The sequence below is a fragment of the Adiantum capillus-veneris genome, chromosome 9 (assembly GCF_014529385.1).
Source record: "Adiantum capillus-veneris isolate H3 chromosome 9, ASM1452938v2, whole genome shotgun sequence".
NCBI classification, from domain to species: domain Eukaryota; kingdom Viridiplantae; phylum Streptophyta; class Polypodiopsida; order Polypodiales; family Pteridaceae; genus Adiantum; species Adiantum capillus-veneris.
The window spans coordinates 34,232,545-34,246,208 of NC_140939.1; the positions used below are offsets into that span (position 1 = coordinate 34,232,545).

A 13,664-nucleotide genomic window follows, 5' to 3' on the forward strand; every position below is an offset into this window, starting at 1 on the left:
TTAAGGAGAAAATCGACCCATTGGCCGACATCTTGCGCAAGCACACACACACACACAAGGCGTTTACAATATCCTGCCGTGATATTCAACAGAAGCCCCGTAATCCCAATCACGTCAATTCTTCAAAAGAGTCACACAGACTCTGCGAATAGAGAAATATACCAAGGTTAGAAGCAACCATGTCTTATTGAGCTCTTCAATTGAAGAATTAACACCTTTATTATGCATGCATGGTTACGTTAGCTAGCTTGAAGTCAAAAAATTAGCAGAATCTGCCAATAAGAATTTCTCTCTTTGATGAGTTAAACCTTGGTTATGATTGACAAATTGATAAAAACTGTTAAATACATAATTTATCATGCACCACATTATAGCTTTTCACAAAACTACACATACTTCATAATTTAGGATTTGTCAACCAGATACCTCAAAGCTAGTGGCTCTTTGGGCAAGCTGAAAGATCCAGCCCCTTCACTTGGCTCCCCAGTGAGCAGATCATAAGGCAAAGAGTATTGAGAACCTTTACTGCGTCATTAATCAAAAATTAGCTTCGGCCAAAACCACATTAGGAACCTTTACTGCTGCGTCATTAATTAAAAAATTAGCTTCTGCCAAAACCACATTATATATCACGACATGAGCAGAACCCTACCTCACATGTGATACCTTTGGTTTGATGGAATCAACCAGAACTTGTACACCTTGACCTAGATTGGCATTTGTTGGTGGACAACCGAGTTCTGCACCAAGTTGTTGGGGAAAGACTTTTTCCCAGCTTTGAAGTCAAAAATGTTAGATTAGTTTGTGAAAATAAGTGCGTAAACATGTTAAATACTCTTAATTAGCTCCAGTAACACATAATGCATATTGATGATGATAATAGCTCTTCTCTGCATCTTTAACTCAGTAAACCCCAGACCTCCCTCTTGTCTTGTAGGGAATATAGTGGTACAGCCAACCCTTGCATAGTCTCATTGGGTCGTTTCTTTTTTGTTTTTCAAAAAAATGTGCGATTGTTATCAGATTTTGTAGTTGTCCACATTTTGGATTGCATGTTTCAATTCTTCATACACACTTCATAGCTTTTGAGGCAAAGCATGTGACCCAATTTGAAATGATGCAACCATGTGACCGAATTTGAACTCACAATTATATGCCAATTCAACTCTTATAATCTTTTGATAGTTGGCCTAAATGGAAACCAAAACTGGCCAATGGTAGTTTGCATATCACATAAGCGTTAGTAGAAAGAAAGAGTCAGATTTATGTGAACAACAGAACTCACTTGTCCAAGCCTCTCAAAAGCTTCGCAAACTTTTTGTACCTGTAAATACACTGGCAACAAATGGTTAAAACAACTGGTAACACCATTCTGGAGCTTTCTCCAATGTGAAAAGGTTTAATTAAGGTAAGAGCACCAGTAAAGATTGCTGAACAAACAGTCACCACGTAGCAAACACAATTTATCACACAATATCAATGGTTAGGCACGATGCTCTATTACAATATTTTCACCATGAGGTAGACAACGCTATTTATAGAACACTCCACTTACTCTCTCAGCTCCTCATTGATAGCTCTGCACAAACATTCTCTCTTCAAAACCAATAACTCTGACTTCTAGAGTGAAGGAGACCTTAGCTTTTGGTGCTTAATTATGGTGGACGATGATGAGTCGCCATACTACTTCGTTGGTGGAGATGGGGTGGTATGGTCATCGGGATTGCTAGACCAGTGGAGGTATCATGTATGCTTTATTACTGATGCATATTACATCAAGAAAGGATAAAACTCTGCACATGGGTGATGGGATACACACGCACATTTTGTTTATTGGTGGGCTAGGTTTGGACTGATGCCAATAACGAGGAAGGCGTAGCCACCCAAATTGGGTGGATCCATAAAAGAAGGCTAGAAACTGTAGAAGTGGAATGTCTCCCAAAGGGATACAATCACCAAGAGATTGAAGGAGCTGAGCGCAAAGGTATGAGTAAGAAAAATGGAAGGACTGCCCAAAACCTCACGCAAGTTAGAAAATAGTCATGATCTAGCACTGCTGGAGTTAATCGACCAAAATAGTGGCAAGGGAATATACTGTGTGTGAAACCTCACAAAAAACAATCATGAGCATGAGAAAGAAAAAAAGAAAGATTTTTTACGTCTATGAGAGGCTGAAATCGGCCTGTGATACAAATCAAAGTACATGGGTGCATAGTTTTTTCTAACATCAAACCCCTGGAAGATTCCATACGTGGGATACCATACGGCACCCTAAAAAACACTAGAGAGTAGCACAAAAACCACAGAATGCAAGTTTAAAACACTAGAGAGCATTGGAGCAACACAAAACCACAGAATATATTAAAACTTTTTAAGTGTAAACATCAAACTTCGCCGTTTGGACGATAAGATCAGTAGAAATTAGAATCATACTAGAGAAAAGCAAGAGATGACAAAATATGGAGCCTCCAAGGACCAAAACCTACAAGAGTCACAGAGTGTAGACTCCGAATGACAAAACATAAGTAGACAGTAGACTACTAGACTGTAGAGCCGTCAAGCTACTAGATACCAAAACCAAAACATAAGTAGGGAGCGTCTACTAGATACCGAAACCAAAACATAAGTAGGGCATATTTTAATCGCACTATAGGGTAAAGCGTTCGCACATGGGCGAAATGCCCATCCGGTTCAAAAACGCCCAAAATGTGGCCGAATATTAAATTCGCTGCCCCACGTATGGAAAGCCCAATCATACGTCAATCAGGCTCGTACGCGTCCAGAAGCATGGTTGGCCAATCGGGCATGTGAGAAAAAAACTATGCATGGGTGTATGTCCCACATTTATCGGTTAAGGACAAAAGATACAAAAAAAAACCACATGATAGTGGAAGAAAACTTCTAAGTGGACTGGTAAAAGGGTAAGGAAGGAGTTGGAGGGGGGGGGCGGGGGATCCATGGGGGCTGTGATACATGGGAGGGGGGATCGATCTCTATCACTACGGTTATAGATGCATGTCTATATGCTTAGGGTAATACAATCATGAGGAAATGTAACAGTCTATCTAGCTAGCTTCATAAAGTCCTGATCTGGGGGTGTAGGATATTGTACATGGGTGGGTCCGAGGCATGGGTGGTTCGTATGAGAGATGCTAGATTTGCCAACAACTGGGTCTAGATATCCTAAATCTGTCTCCAGTGATGACCTGTATCTTGGGAGTCGTGGTTGTCCCCTGGCTCGGATCTTCTCCGAATGTTGGAGACTGACCTCTCCCTGTGTGACTGCTGCTAGTGGGGTTGTGATCCTCTGGACGAAATCTGTGATCTGTGACTATCGCCCTCTAGTGCTACCGTGGGCTGTAGTAATGTCTCTCTATGTCTTTGGGTGTATAATATGAAGCGGTCATGTTGGCGCTGATCTCTAGACTCCATGATCTCTTTGAGGGTGGGTTGTCTTGTGAATAAATCCTCGTAGCTGCCTATAATGTCCTCGTATGCCCCACATCTGCAAACAAAGTGTTCTTCACTCTCCACCTCCTCAAGGCATAGCTGGCAGATCCTCTCATCTCTAGGGTAATAGGCAGCCCAATCTCTAGCTTGTGTGATGATACTCTGAGCTCCCTCATCACCACCCATGAGCTATGAGGCATGTGTGTGTCCATGTGGCATGCACGCTAGATAAAACTCTCTACTAGTATGGTCGGAAACTGCTCTGTAGTATAGCATCTTCAAGGTAAGTTGTAAAAGTTTCAAACCAACATTGCATCGTATTATCCCACCTTCATAAAGCCAATAAATAACATCATGGATTTTAGATCCAAGACTCATCATTGTCATAACGGAAGTACCAATTGATTGTATCGAAGGCCTTAATGATATCAACTTGCATAATGAAAACAAAGCATACTTAATTCACATGTATACATTGGCATTCTTATCCGAGGCTCTAACGTCTAGGCACAAACCCATTTGAGCAAAATGTAAAGGGGAATGAAGGTTACCTCTAAGACAAATCACAAAAATTTGCATCGACAATTTATATACAATGGGCATGAGCGAGATAGGTCTCTAATCACTAAATGTTCCAAATACCTCCTTTTTAGGTAGCAATTTAAGTGAAATTTTCTTTCATGAAGCAAGATAGTTCCTCGAGTGTCAACAATGATTAGTGAAGTGTAGCAATGAAACCTTTTGGTCATCCCAGAACACACTCGTGACTCAAGATTGTCAAGGCACTTTTTTCCTCCTAGAAAGTTTCTTTTCCCCAACTCGTATACAACCATAGTTGGATGTCTCTTGTCTTTGTACAAGTGCACAAATTAATACTACTTTGTGGATTGTGTTCTCTTGAGCTCCTCCATCAAGCTTTGTGCGTGCAATCATGCAACCCTAAATCCAACAAGTGGTATCGAAGATCTTGGTGTTCTCAATATTTTCATTTTGACCTCCGTTTCCACTACAAACAAACTACATAGGCAATTTCATCTTTTGGGCAAAAAGAAATTTACGGTGCAGATTCTTGCAGAGTAGGCAATTTGTTGTGGCTTGTGCTAAGAGCACACATGTTTTTGTGTAGTTTCTTTATGCATGTAAATTTTCCATCAAGTACAATCATTAGCCACAGCTGACAAAATGACATTTTCCACATGTTTGCCAAGATGGGAGACGTGAAACCATCCAGTCCCTTGACAAGGCGGTACAACACCACAATAATACTCGACTTCAACAAAAAACAACAAACTTGAACTTGGAATGTACTATAGACAAGTAATATAGAGTGGGATACTCCCACTCTCAAAAACACTGGCCCCTCAACTGGCAATATTTTTACTTTATCGATGAACTATCGACGTTACAACTATTCAGAGTGTACATAACTCTCTCTACTTGATAGTACCATAGTCGCAATCTGAGATAAATGGTACCTTGGCCTCGTTTTTATACGCACTTGGCTCCAAAACAGCGAAAATGACTCAAAAATCACAATTTATTTTTCAAAGTGTCTAAAAGCACATCCATCATCTGGTTTCTTTCAACTGACATTATAGAGCACTTTAAAACCTTCTGCTTTCAACACTACCACCGAAAAAGCAACTCCAGGCCCACAACAGCCATGTCAGCCCTGTCCGTATACTGTGACATCAACATATACTTGTACAGTCTTGCAATTTGCAATGCAATTAGGAAGCAGTTGGCGGTTGCGCTCTACTTTCAGCCTTCATATTCGGCTCCGGTTCTCGGCTCTACTCTTTCTAATCACGTGCAAGCATGCCACTTCATCACTGTACTTTGGATAACATTATACATTCACATTAGACGGGTACTAGGACTATCCAGTCATCACCTCTAAGCCTCACCGACCTTTGTACAGATGTCTTAGATGTCTTGATGCACTGAATCACCTCATCGCTGTGATCTCTTGAGCCAGAATGATGCAGCCATTCTTCTAATAGAAGTCCACATTACCCATGATTATGCGAAGGAGACATAACCATGAGACTTTCATTCAAAATCCTGTTGATCTATTTTTGAGAGTAGAGTGGCTCTCTCAATGGAGTAGGCTCTGCACCAGACTCAATGGCTGAATACACCAAAACAAGGTCATTTTTTACAGCTCGTGTTGCAGCAGTGAAACCGCACATACGCCTGCCTTCTCTAGAATCGCCTCTAGCTATCTGATCACACTCGACTACCATCCGGTTTGTATATTGGGATATAAAAGGCAACCAGCCTACTCATAAATGCCTTCTTCTCATATGGAGGGGGCACAAGATAGAGTTAGCCGGTACCTACATAGTTGAAGTATAATTATCTAGTACTTTAGACTTTTCTGCCTGTTTGCAGACTATCGATTGTCAGAAGCCAATGCAAAAGCAAGACCAAAATGATATCCTTCAAGAGGTTATTTGATTTCAGCTGAGTAGTTCACTGCCTTCCTAACATAAATGAATTGACTTCTATCACAAATGGTGTTTTTGCACATGTAATTGAGTCTCAAATTGAGGACAAAAGAAGCAACACAAGTAACCAAGAAGTGTTACCTGATACGACCAACATGCTCCTTGTCTGCATATCTGAGGACTTCTTTCAATTCTCTGTCTGAGAGGTTTATTCCAAAGTGTTCTAAACTTTTACAAAAGTCACCATAGCTGATCTACTTTTCACAGAGAAAAAAACATTATATGAGACACTTACAACTTGTTTATCAAGTATACACTCATAGTTGAAAAAGAGTGAGGAAATAAAAAGATGCTGGCAAATACCAAGAACAAGCCTGTTGTCGTTGACACCTTCTACCAAAAAATGCATCGAGCATGTGCACTGGTGTTGTACAAATTAATGTCTTTGAGCACCAAAAGACACCTACAAAGTTACCTAATATAATCCCATTCAAAAGTATAATAAATAATGTCTATGACCGGAAGTCTTGATGAGATAACGTGAATGTCTACACAAGCCTGCACAGCTGAGAAACTCTTTATCCACTTTCTGAAAGCTTAAACCAATGCCATCAAACCAGATAAAAATATATTGCCAATCTCATGGATAGTATTGCTCATTTCAATGGTGGCTGACCCATGACGTGACTACAAAAGATACATAACAGGCCACAACATTATACTTCGACATCCCCAATCACTAGGAAAAAAATACTTGCCTGCTCTCAAGGGCAAAAGAAGATATTCATTCAGGCTACTCTAAAATAAATAGTAAACTGAATGTGCCCAAGTTATGGTTTTTGAGTTCAAAGGTTCATGCGGTTTTAGTTGTACACTCATGTAGCAAAAGAAAAGGAAACCCAAACACAGTAATTGTGAGACAATTGTGAAAGATAAGACTTGCACCTAGGACTAATTACATTTGATCCTACTCAAAAGCATTGTCAACCTGTTTTGTGTTGTCAGGATCAAAAGTTTGACAAGTAAGCGGCAGTAACTCAACCTTTCCGTAAATCTGCAAAAGCAGGTAGCGTTGTTAAAATATCATATTTGTAAGGAGGATAATTATACATCACACACTATTCTCTCACAAGAAAATTTCCTTTTCAAACTTCTCAATCAATCCACTTTAGAGAAATGAAATGAAATGTTATATTAAACATCTTTTTTTTTCCAAAAAAGAAAATCTTTCTATTAAAATCACCTCAAGGGCACAGACCCCAAGGTAGAATAAACATCAGAATAATACAGAGAGAACACCATAAATGGTATCACCAAAAGATAAAATCCTAGGGCAATCTAAGATACAAGATTGCCTCAAACCAAGGCTAGATATGGGGGTTAAGTCTTGAAGACCTCCTACGCGTCTTCAAAGACTCAACAGACTTCTTAGCACTTTCTACCAAACAAATCATAAGCTGAATTTATGCCTTCGAAACTGCTGCTGATATCCAAATCATTGCCCTGAGAATCAACTGGCGGATCGTGAAGAGCTGGTGAAGAAGTAGTATCCAAGAAGAGAGGAGAAACGTTTTCTCTTCTTCTATACACAAGCTTTGGAGCCTCTGTCCTCCTAGCTCGTCGTCTTCTTTTCTTCCTTCCTCCTAGCTTTCTCTGCTTCACTTCTTCTCTTTACCGAGTGATCTTCCAATCCCCCATTCACATGAAGTGCCTCTTGTTTTGAAGCTTGCTGCCTTTGATCAGGAGAAATCCTGCGTCGAGTACAATCTGCAGCAACATGGCCTTTTCTGCCACAAACAAAGCAGTGACCAGGAAGACCAATGATGAAAACCCTCTGTAAAATTTCTCCCCGACCAATGAAGAAAACCCTCTGTAAAATTTCTCCCCCATGAATGGTCGGGAGCGAAATAAATTGCGGAGGGTTCTTTGCCAAGGATGGGAAGAGCACCATCCTTATGGAGATTGTACGATCCTCATCATCAGGAATCACAGCATCTCCAACCACAAAACACATAACATGCAGAGCAAATTCTGGAAGAAGTCCTAAAAATCTAGCTGTAACTGCAGTTCCACCTACAAATCCATTTAGATCCATTCCCTGTGTCCATCTGGCAAGAAAGCCTATGGCAAAATGAAAGTCCACAAGGCCCTGTGCTAAGACCTCCATGGCTTGACTTTCAGACTCGAACTGCACCCTGAAGAAGCCTCTCCCGAGAGGGGAGACATTCACAATCTTAAAGTTGACGTGAAGAAGCGAAGCTTGAAAGTAGTCCTTCAATGGCCTTGTTGAGCATAGAATTCCCACCACTTTACAAGCCAAAGAACAGGACTCCAAGCTCACGGTAGATTTGTGAATGGCGTGCAAGGTGTCAGAAGAAAGATGAGTACCTATTGCAGAAGCGGAAGGGGGTGGGGTCGGAGGGCCTCATAAGGGTCTCCTGAAAAGGTTCCTCGAAGAGGAACGTCCGCCCCTGCAGCATCCATCTCCTTCCCGACAAAACTCTCCATATCAATCCTTGTGTAGCTTTTTTTTTTTTTTTTTGGGAGGGGGGGCCGGGGGGGGGGGGAGGATAGGCGACTAGGAGGGGAGGGCAAGGGTAAGGAGGCGAGCAGATAGGGAGGGACGAGGTAGGGATGGAAAGCGAGCTGGGAAGGGGGGGTATGGCAAGGGCAACAGGCAAGGTAGGCGAGGGTCTGTAGATATGGCGAGGACAGCAGACAGGGTAGGCGAGCAGGTAGGGAGGGCCAAGGTAGGGGGGGGCAAGCTGGCAAGATGAGGCGAGCAGGTGGGGATGGGGCGATGGCGGCTACAGGATAACAGCGCGCGCGGCTATATTCGTATATTAAACATCTTCAAAAGGCCAAAATGAAGACTGAATGGCTACTATCATGAATCTAAGTAGCTCAAAGTTGTGTAGCATTATACAATGTGTGGCGGTGAAACACGTGTAGTACAATCTCAGTGTATGAACATCAATGTCCGAGGATGTCAGGCATCGGCCACTGTCCAAGGATGCACCAGATCGGTCGTTGCAGAATATCGTCGATGTCCACCATGGTAAGTACTCATACTGGGCGTCTCACATGTCGAGCTAAAGTAATCCGTCGAGTCCGTATCCTCTAGCATAGTCTCTACCGAAAACTCCATCAAAGAATCTCCAATACCCAACTCCAAATCTCCAAGGCCATATACAACACAGAATCCCAACAGAAGAGACATCACCACTACAAGAAGACTCTACACCAAAAATCCAGGTGAGATAGCCTCTTGCCATCCCTGGCAATGATCGACAGGGCTAAGACATTCTTCAACCTGGAAGCAAAAGCAATGTATGGTGCAAATTTGAAGGCGAGGCAGAAATCACCCAACATACCCACCATCCCACACCCACCAAACCAATTCCAAACCTATATCACCCATCAAACAGGAGAAAAACAAAAAAAAGAACAAGCAATAAATCGGCAAGACATGCAAAAATACATGCGCACACACCTAAACCACAAGCAATCGTGCAAAACTCACTCACCACAAGCACATGCTGATCCACAAGCACAAGCATCACACACAAAAGAAATAAGGCACACACAAACAAGCTAAACAAATAGAAACCAAGAGAAACAAAGAAAAATACCTACATAAGATCAACAAACAAAACACAAGAAAAGAAACAGTCGCAAGCAACACAAGTGACATAAGGGAGGAAGTTGGAACAGACATCTGGTGAAGGCAATCAAGCAGAGCACCTACGCTTCTCTCTCTCTTTTTCTTTCTTCTTTTTTTTTCGGTACTCAAACACGGTACCAAATTCACAAGTTTGTAACAGATTGGTCTCATAGGTTAATATATCATTTCTCTCTCTCTCTCTCTCTCTCTCTCTCTCTCTCTCTCTCTCTCTCTCTCTCTCTCTCCTCTCTCTCTCTCTCTCTCTCTCTCTCTCTCTCTCTCTCTCTCTCTCTCTCTCTCTCTCTCTCTCTCTCTCTCTTTCTCTCTTTGTACCTTTATGGCATGATACCATTGCTCAGCCTACCAGCCACCCATAGGAGTCGGTAGCACTCCTATCATTTCTTTGTTTGTAGTTTTCTTGTTTGTACCCAGACTTGGTACTAGACTCATCATTGTAATCAGTTGGTCTCATAGGTCATTTTGGCCTCTTGTAGACGTTAATATATCATTTCATTTCTCTCTCTCTCTCTCTCTCTCTCTCTCTCTCTCTCTCTCTCTCTCTCTCTCTCTCTCTCTCTCTCTCTCTCTCTCTCTCTCTCTCAGCCTTGTTCTACAAACTTGAGGCCGCCGGGGTGGGAGGAAAAGCCTTGCGCTTTATTAAAGCCCTCTACAGCCACTCTCAAGTCTGCATCAGAGTTGGTGACCGTCTCTCTGAGCCCATAAAAATTGAAAGAGGGGTCCGACAAGGGTGTCCCGGGTCACCCACCCTCTTTAACATCTTCATCAATGATGTTTTAAATGAGGCAGCAGACTTCGGAGTGGACATACCCGGATTAAAGCAAAAAATACAAGGTTTACTCTTCGCCGACGACCTGGTCCTTTTGGCGGACTCCGCGGCTCAGCTCCAGACTGCACTTGATTGACTATCGGTATGGGCTCAAACTTGGGGCATGAAGTTCGGTATAAGCAAGTGCCAAGCCACGGTCTTCTTCGGGGACCTGCAGGACCTCAAGAAGAATGGTTCGTTCACTTTAGACGGAGAACGCGTTGAGGTGACTGAAAATTATGGATACCTGGGGATCATCGTGGATTCCGAATTCAGCTTGGAGACCGTTATCCAAGATAGGACGACAAAGGGGCGGGGATGCCTCTTTGCGGCCAAGCACGTCCTCACCTCTCGCGCTCTCCCTCTATGGACGAGGCTGAGCATTTTCAAAGCTTGCGTATACCCAATGATTACCTACGGAGCAGAGATCATGGGGGCACACGACCAAAAGCAATTATTGCAGCTCCAACGCCTCGTGGCCACAGGAATGAGGTGGTTGGTGGGGAAAGCGGCAAAGTCGACGACAGTCGCAGCGTCGACCCTGCATCACGAACTGAACGTCAGAACCATAATTCTGAATGAATTATCAGAATAATTAGATCCATAAGTGAGAGGGCATATTTCGGATGTGTCATCAAAGGATGACTAGAGCATTGGGAATGATAATTAAAATAATCAGATCCATAAGTGAGAGCTCATAATTCAGATGCGACAACAAAGGAAGACTACAGCATCAGAGTGAATCGCGCGCTGGGCCTATGGGGCAGCAAGCAGAGTGGGACTCTAGCAGCAAGAATCGCGCGTTGGGCCTGTAGGGCAGCAAGCAATGCTGGAGTGTAACAGCAGCCCAGTCTCATTCTGCCCACCTGTGCGCGCCCTGCACGTGCTGACATGCTCCAGCCTTGCACGTCTTCACCTGCAAGCTCTGAACGTGACCTGTCCTGCACACACTGTGCATGAATTCCTCACAGCAATACCCCTCAGCGTGGTGGTTTTGCGCAATCAGCTCCCCGAAGGTACATACATCACACCCCCCCCCCCCCCCCCCGCCCTTCAGCCCGCAGGTACATACACCCGACATAATTCAAAAAACTCCGGGAGAAATTTCCACAGGAATTCCCACAGTCTCGGCTTTTCCGGATTTTCCAAGCTTTCGAATTTTCAAAAACCTGCATTTTTCAGAACTGCAGGGATTTTTACAAGGAATTTGGAAACTGCAGAATTCACAGAAATTGCACATTGACACGTACGGAAAGCAAATATATGCCATGTAGGTTGAATGTGGAAACAAATGTATGCATGATGCGGTGCATATAGGTCGCTCTCTCCTCTCTTAGAAAGTGAATCAAATAACTGAAACAAATAAGTCCAGAAAGATGGCGCCGCACTACATGGTCACAAGCAAGAGGATGACAGCCATTGAAAGGGAGTTGAAAGAATGCAAAGCCCACATGGATGAGTGGAAGAAAGAGAAGAATTTAATTCTTGAATGGAAAAAGAGGGAGGAACAGGCGAGGGAACTAGAACGCAAGGAGTTCCGGGATGAAATTCAAGCTTTAAAAGGTAGCATCTCAGCCCTTAGGAAGGAACTCGACGAAACCAAAGAGAGAGGATGCCTTGAAGATGGAGAATTTCAACCATAAATGATCGATGAGCTGAATAGTATACGAGCACAAGTCAAAGAAATAAAGTAGGAAGGAGAAAAGAAGACCTCATGGGTGGAGGTTCTCTCCAAAACACAAAAGAAGATGGATGAGGCTGAAAAATGGATTGAAGTTGTCAAGAAGGGAAAGGGCAAGCAAATCCCGACTACACCTGACATCATCAATAAGACACTTGAAGAGGAACAACGAAGAAGGGTACGCGCTCTACACATGAGAGTGACCGGCCTAAAAGATTCAAATAAGGTGGACCAAGAGGTGAAGAGCCTCATGTCCATGATGGGGGTGGAGAAGCCCTCGCACACACAAGCTTGGAGAGTGGGCAAGAAGAGTGAAGGTAATGGGGAGAGTTCAAAAGGACGGGCTCTCATTTTGCGCTTTCCCTCCATGGAAGAAAAGAAAGACTTTTTAAAGAAGAGGCCAACCCTCAAGAAAACAGGTATCTTTTTAGGAGATGATCTTACGCTCTCACAGCTTGCACATATGAGAGAGGTCATGCCAGAGATTATAGCAACAAGGGAGAAGGGAAAGTTAGCTTACTACAGAAATGGACGAGTAGTGATTACAGAGCACCGCTCTACATGACGGTGCGAGACCTATGGGACCACTCTCAGGATGGCGGTTTGGAACTGTAATGGTTCGTATAGACTTGATGTAGGGGCCTTTGAGGATAGCTTCAGAGACAGAGACATTGTTTTCTACTCAGAGACTCATCAGGCTCCAGGACAGTTGATGCCGCACATATCAGGATACAGATGGGAGACAGCTTGCCGGACAAGCACCAAATCTGCGCATGGGACTAAAGGATCAGGAGGTGTAGCACTTCTTTTCAAAGGAGCTCCAACCACTACTGCACATAGTTCGGAGAGATGATCAGGCCAGATACTTGTGGGTGAGGCTGAGGGAAGAGACTGGACGTTTCTTGTACATCGCCATATGCTATTTTCCTCCCAGCACTTCAGTATATGCTTCACCCAGAGGACAGTCTCCTTACTCTGTACTTGATGATGATATCTGGGAGTTCTCCAGAGATGGAGACATCATACTCCTGGGGGATTTCAATGCCCGTACAGGCAGCTCACAGACGGTCTTCTATGACACCTCAGAGGAGATGCTTAGAGAGCTAGAGCCAAAGGAGATGGGACTTGAGAGATGCTCACACGACAGAGAGCATACAGAGTATGGGAGATACCTGAGGGAGATGACGACTACTCACAGTTTAGCCATACTGAATGGCTTACCGACTTTCCCATTGTCTACAGGTTTTACTTGTTTTCCACACAGGCATGGGTCCAGCACTGTAGACTATGTTCTGACACATCCGAGCTTTATATCTCACATTCAAGATTTCACAGTGCGGCCCAGGCCTATAGGGATAGCAATAGATCATGCACTTTTGACATTATCAATCTCCATTGAGTAAAGTACATCTCAGGCCTCACGGGGTGGTAGACATCCACGCTATACTTTTACACCAGAGACTGACTCAGTCTATGCAGAGGAGATACGTAGGCTTCTATGCACATCAGAGCCAGTATACACAGTGGAGGAGATCACATCTATGCTGACAGTGACATTACATGGGGCAGCGACAGAGGCTTACCCACACACTC

The 13,664-nt window shown here is 43.3% G+C and overlaps 1 protein-coding gene across 1 annotated transcript in view; it reads right to left on the reverse strand.

Annotated features, from left to right (window-relative positions):
- The window catches only part of LOC147450319 (uncharacterized), a 93,539-nt gene that overhangs the window by 11,861 nt on the left and 68,014 nt on the right, over positions 1 to 13,664 (reverse strand). The window contains exons 7-11 of the mRNA XM_086519579.1: positions 6,889 to 6,954; positions 6,042 to 6,154; positions 1,286 to 1,324; positions 653 to 775; positions 427 to 525 (exon numbers count right to left, since the gene is read on the reverse strand). Of these exons, the coding sequence (XP_086375705.1) occupies positions 427 to 525; positions 653 to 775; positions 1,286 to 1,324; positions 6,042 to 6,154; positions 6,889 to 6,954 (440 nt within the window). The remainder of the gene's footprint in view (positions 1 to 426; positions 526 to 652; positions 776 to 1,285; positions 1,325 to 6,041; positions 6,155 to 6,888; positions 6,955 to 13,664) is intronic.